Genomic DNA, 6,013 nt, shown 5'->3' on the forward strand with positions numbered 1-6,013 from the left:
GGAGTACTCCGAAGGTGAACGAATGCCTGCGGACATGTTTACAAAGGTGCTGGCTGCCCCAAGGTTGAAGGAGCTCGCAGAGCTTGTGGGGCTGCACTGGGGATCAAGGTGAGCGAAGAGGCGCGCTACTCGACGAGGAGGAGTGTTGGAAGTAGATGATTACTGGCGGAGGTATGGATGCGTCGTGCAGCTGCTTTTCAGGGGTGAGAGAACGGTGGCTCCGGGGAGCGCTGAACAAGGTCTACTATTGGATGTTGTAACTCAGGATAGGTAGGAGTTGTGCTAGTTCGCGTAGCTAAACTAATATCACTTCCTCTTTGACTTCATCGCGTTCAAGTGGCAGTCCGGCAGCCTGGGCAGCACTCCAGGCGTCTATCAGCGCTAAGACTACCTAGATCAACAAGTTGCCTTTACCTGCGGGTAGAATCACTACGACGGCGTCTGCATGGATTAATCCCTATTGGGTAAAGATTCGTTGCAGGTGTTCCAGAGCACAGTCCCAGGTACGCACATTTTCCAGGCCACATTTCCAAGTCACAGTTCCGCGTACCTGGAGCTAGGCCGAGTCACAGCCGAAGGAGGCAGACGGTAGCCACAAAGGGGGCCCGGAGGTCCTGACAGCAGGTGCGCAGTTCTTGCATTGCGCCGAGAATCACTTTGCGCTGCTGTAACTCACAGCAGCATATGAGGGCGCGGACCACACCAGCTCGGACAACTCCATCTTGGTTCCTGCGCTTCAACACGAGCTGCCCCTTTGAAAAGGAAAGTGCTTCAAAGGAACTGCTTTGTGGAGTACAAGTCTGTGTTTACACCAGAGGATGTATGATAATCACAAACAAGTTTTTGACATGTTATTGTTGACAATACCATTTTGACACATTGATTTTTGACGTGTCGCAGTTACAATGTCAAACTCGAATTGTCAAAATCACTAGCCGAGAACCGCGACTTCGCGGCGGTAAGTTTAGTTTGGATGGAGCGCTCCGCTCGCTATACTCCCTCCACTACTGCAGCTGGCTTGCCTACGCTTCGCTGCGGCAGCACGTCGCTCTGATTGACTCTTAGCCCCGCGCACCCATTTCCCTAAGCCCTAGGTATAACGCGGGAAGGGTTACCATAGTGAACTTAGTACGATTTTATATCCTGTATATGGAAAGGTATAAGAACGCGGTTCAGATACAGGAAAAGGGTCTAACCTGTATAGCAAGGTACAAAGACGTAGCCAGTTTTTGATAGAGACATGCAGCTTCGTTTTCAGAAAAAGAATTTGTTGATACCATACTCAAACTAAGATATTTGCCCTGCACCTTTTGTCTCGCATCTGTCAGGTGCTCAATCGTCGCGGCGTCGTCGCTTAGACTGATGGCCGTCATCGTCCTCGCCGTCATCACCTCCACTTCCGGATTTCATCTCTTCGTCTGCGGCGACATCAGTCGAGCTCGCACGAATTTTCTTCTTCCGCTGCGAAGGTGGCAACATTGTGCCATTGCGCCAGTGCCGGTGCCAGATTTCGAAGCAGGAAACTGATTCCCCGTTGTTGGCGTGTTTTACCTTGCTGCACAGGTAAACGCGGGCCGCCGCCGTCTTCTTCGAGCTGCTCTGCAGCTTGCATGTGCAGCAGTAGAACGTGGTTTCACCGCCCTTCGACGCGGTCGTCTCCTTCAACACGGAGCACACTTTGCACGCGCGCTGGCGCTTTTTCCTCGCTTGCTTGCCCTCGGGCCACTCACCGACTTGAACAGGAACATGGGAACTTCGTCGGGGTGGCTTGATCCAGTCGCAATGCAGGCCAGTCTTCTTCCTGCAGCTGAGCCAGCTCGAGGTGCAACTGCTTGAGGAACTTGACGTGCGAGAGCTTCTTCGTTCCATCGGCTTCGCATCGAGCGTTGAACACAATAAACGCATTGACAATAGCCAAGTCCAGGAATTCCAAGAACAAAGACTTGTAATATTTCTTGTACTTGAGAGCTCGTTGTAGCGAGTATCTGTAGATAACATGAACATACAGGATTAGGACAGTTTTTAATGTGGACATACATGTCAGTGCGCTTACCTTTGGAGGCGGAGCTGGTCGTGTACGTCGACCCCGCCCATGAAGGTCTGATAGTCCTTCAAGACGCGAGGACATGCCACTTCAACCTGCTCCCCGGACTTCTCTCGACGTACTACGCGATCGTGCTCGACGCTACCTCCTGGGCGAGAAGATGCACCGGTCTGTTGTCCCACCAACAGACCGCCTTGATGCATGGGACTAGCTTGTTGTCTGCAACCGTGAAGGTACCCCGATGGACATCAGCTGGGCGCTTCTTCTTTTTGTCGATAATGCCTTCGCAGAACCCTCGCCGGTTTGTCGTCACTGTGCCGATATTGTACAAACCTATCGTGAGTAGTTGCATGGCGAGCATTGGGACGTGTAAAACCGGTCAGTGACGACGAGACGCTTTTCGCTCGATCCATCGGCACCAAACACCTCACGCAGATTGCGAACAACCGCTGCAGGTCCTGACTTGGCGTCTGAAGTGGCGGCCGCGCCGTCCGTCTGTCGTTTGCCGCAATACACCTCAAACCTGTACATACGCGATAACATTGTTGATAAAATGTATCAGACACGATAAGCATACTTAGCAACCAAAAAAAAATGAGTGTGCTCGAAAACACTGTAACGTGTCTGCTAGCCCTGCACGCCGAGCTGGTCGTAGCCACAGCATCGATCAGTCCAAGGTCCGTCTGGCCGTTAGGGATAGAACTGCTAGTCCCCTGCGCCGGTGTGTGCCCGACTGACACAACAACCTATTTTATTTAATCAACAACGTTCAACAACGGTTCCGTTCGTTCAGCTAGCGAACTTGGCAGCGCAACAACTATGACGTATCTCTCCACTTCCGATGCACGTTGCTTGCCGGGTCACTCGGGTCCAAGAGCACCCAGTGGCGCAACCCCTTTTTTTTCGTCGCAGCCTCGGTCAAACGTGGAGCAACCTCCCGTGATCGTACTGAGGAACTCAGCCGCCGTGAAGTCTTGGACTTCTTGTGCCACACCGCTAAGTTCGCCCCACGTGTCTTCTCGCCTAGGCCTCTCTGTGTCGCCCGTCGACTCCCGTCGTTCGCGTGGCCGTCGACAAGCACCGAGTACACTCGCCCCTGGTCCGTTCAACGTGACCGTGCACACTGATCATCTCCAGCGCTTCAACTTGCGTTCGATGCTGCAGATTCTCGAGTGAGCTTGCCAGCACAAATTCTCTACCGCCTTCTCATTCACTCTCTCGCCCACTGCTCAACCTGTAGCCATCAGTGAACCCACTGACATTCACCGCCCATTGGTGCTCAACGCCCAACAGCATCCGCACATCATCCGTACCCATCGTTCGGGTTTTGGGTGCCTGCAAATTTGTTCTCTAGAGTCATGACCGATCTTCTACAGCCGTATTGCACATCTTCGCCACCCCGTTGGCATCTGCGCCGGCTGCCATGCGGGACTTCAGCCAGGCGTCGTTATCAGCGTCGGTGCCGCTGCATACCGCGGGTCTGTTACAGCACACCCGATACCCACCTCATGCAATAAGCCGACTGGGAACAGCAGAGCATGAACAGCTTTGTCCCCCATTTATGGGGTTTGTCCTTCATGTACACGCGCATTCTGTTGAACGACGAGCGCGAAGGCAGCATTGCCTCGTCGAACGCCATGACTGGCGGTGGAGTGTTGCCAGCTCGGAATGTAGCTTGTAGAGGGTCAATCACAGGACGGAGCTTCCATGCTCGGTCCAATTTTGCACTAGGGTCTGCGTTGCAGCTGAAGTGGAGGTTCCGTGAAATGTGCATGAAGCGGTCTCGCTTCATGAACAGGCCAAACAATCCACGAGGAATGGCTCCTTCAGTAGTTGTTTTCCAATGATGTTCCAGCTTTTCCTTGTTTGGTGTAATCGTCTGAGCAATCAGAAGCCCCACGAAATTACATAGTTCTCTCGCAGTAATGTCCCGGGTTTGCAGCAGGCCAGCTCGGATCGCCTCCCGTGAAGGCTGACTTTTTCTGTTCGCGTGCAACTTGTTTTGCATACTGCCCGTCCACCCGCTCGTCTAGTTTCTCTTCGAAATACTCGTTGCTTGCCTCAGCTATGCTCTCCCACAGGCGTGGCCGCGCGAAGAAGAAGAAAGCCCCAGCGGGACTTGCCGCCGATTCCAACGCGCGAGGAGTAGGGCCGTACGGACCGTCGTAGAGATGCGGGTAATCTTCACGCAGTGATTCGATTGGGCGCTGCTCGAAGGGCTCGTCGAGGTAGGGAAACGGGCCGTATGATACAGGATCCGACCACCCATTGGCGCCCATGTCCTTCAACATGGCGGCATTGACCGTGCCGCTAGCGACGTTCTCGATTCCACCGGCAGCATCGAGCCATGCTTCGCCAAACATTGGATCATCAAGCTCCTCAGCATCTTCGTCCACGTTCATGTTGTCATCGCATGTTTCGTCTTCTCCGAAGCAGCTTTCGGTCCAATCAGAAACCCCATCGTCGTTTTATGCGTCCTACTCCATTGCACTGAATTCATCTGGGTTGTCTGTCTCGAGGACAGTATTGAGGTCGGCTGTGAGATAAAGTTGAACATACAGGCTAGATTGATCCGATAACTTGAACATACAGGATTGACCGACCTGAAGAGATTGCAGCCATACGTGCCGAACGATGCGGTTGCGGGCTTGATCCACCACCGTCAGCTTCATAGAATTCATCGTCCAGGTTGCGGCGAGGAGCCATAAAATCCTCTGAGTTCGCATCGCTCACTGGCTCCAGATGCCGAGTCATCGGGCGAAGGCGCGTCACAGCCAGATGGACGATTCTCACATTTGTGAGGAGATTGCGTTCGGAGAGAAGGCGTGGGTGCGTGAGTGGCTTTGCATCTCGATGGAGTCTTCGGGTCGCATCGGTCGAAGCAGTCGCGGCTGCAGAAGAAACACGCGCGTACAAGATTAGGAACTCGCGTAACTTGAATAATACACGATATCATTGAGGCGACCGTTGTCGTCTTCTTCAACTGCCTCTGGCGCACCGGCGGCAGCGCTGGAGCGCGGTGGCGCTGCATCTACACCGCTCGCACAGGTTAGTTACGCCTTAGCAGTCTCTCAACTAACAGAAACACTTACCCAGGTCGACTTTGTCCAGGTACTTCATCAGCTCTTCTGCTCCAACGAAGTAGTCCACGCCTCTCACATCCTTCTTGGTCTTTCCGGGGCGCAGGTACGTGTGGTCGTTGGAGAGACCCATGGGCCGCTTGGATTTCCATCCTTGCTTGGTTAGCTCCGCCCAGCGCGCAGTAAATCCCGCCATTCTTCTCCGAATCCGGCGAATTCTGGAATGCGGGTGAATGAGTGGCGTCAGTGCGTTACTACTGGGTGTGGTCCACACTATGTACTGTCTCTATACTGAGACACTTCAATCGTACTTTCCAATGCACGGGGGTGGGTGCGCCTATCCGGCACCCCGAACCCTCTTTGACTTAAAATTTGTATTGTCGATACTAAAAACAACATTGAATCCTTATCGTGTCTAATACAAGATAAGCATTTTTGTAATCGTGCCTAATACAGGCTCTCGCGTTTAAGGGGTTAGGATTCTAAACGCAAAAGCGTTGTCTCTTTTCGTCCCTGTCATTTTTAGATGAGGCAGGAATCTTGTCGGTCCGTTTTAGCGGTTTACTCGGCAAGACAGGGCCTGGTCTGGTTCGGGGTAAAGGGTATCGTAAAGAAAACTCGTAAAAGATTTACGAAATTGAACATCAATAATCATGACTCATGATTATTGATGTTCGATTTCTTATGACTCATGAGTGAATACCTTCTGCGCTCCGCTATCAGCATGTTGAAGAAACAAAACCGTGCTGCGCCCGGAACAGCTCTAGATTTTGCGGCGAGCGTGCGAAAATAAGTATATGATAATACAGTCAAGCGTTAATACTAGATCGATGTAACTTAAACCGAGAGGGCTGCTCGATTGAGCTATGAATCCGACGGTTCCTAATAG

The 6,013-nt window shown here is 52.5% G+C and overlaps 2 protein-coding genes across 2 annotated transcripts; both read right to left on the reverse strand.

The window, feature by feature from the left end:
* Positions 1 to 3,948: 3,948 nt before the first annotated feature.
* On the reverse strand, positions 3,949 to 4,446 carry IUM83_18190 (uncharacterized protein; the record flags this gene model as incomplete). The annotated part of the gene is made up of 1 exon (XM_067943174.1): positions 3,949 to 4,446. The coding sequence occupies one exon, from the start codon at positions 4,444 to 4,446 to the stop codon at positions 3,949 to 3,951; it is 498 nt and encodes a 165-aa protein (XP_067783793.1).
* Positions 4,447 to 4,962: 516 nt separating this feature from the next.
* Positions 4,963 to 5,257, reverse strand: IUM83_18191 (uncharacterized protein; the record flags this gene model as incomplete). Its single annotated transcript, XM_067943175.1, has 2 exons — positions 4,963 to 5,075; positions 5,137 to 5,257. 2 exons carry the CDS (start codon positions 5,255 to 5,257, stop codon positions 4,963 to 4,965), a joined length of 234 nt encoding a protein of 77 aa, XP_067783792.1.
* Positions 5,258 to 6,013: the final 756 nt, after the last annotated feature.

Source organism: Phytophthora cinnamomi (genome assembly GCF_018691715.1).
Source record: "Phytophthora cinnamomi strain GKB4 chromosome Unknown Contig96, whole genome shotgun sequence".
NCBI lineage: Eukaryota > Oomycota > Peronosporomycetes > Peronosporales > Peronosporaceae > Phytophthora > Phytophthora cinnamomi.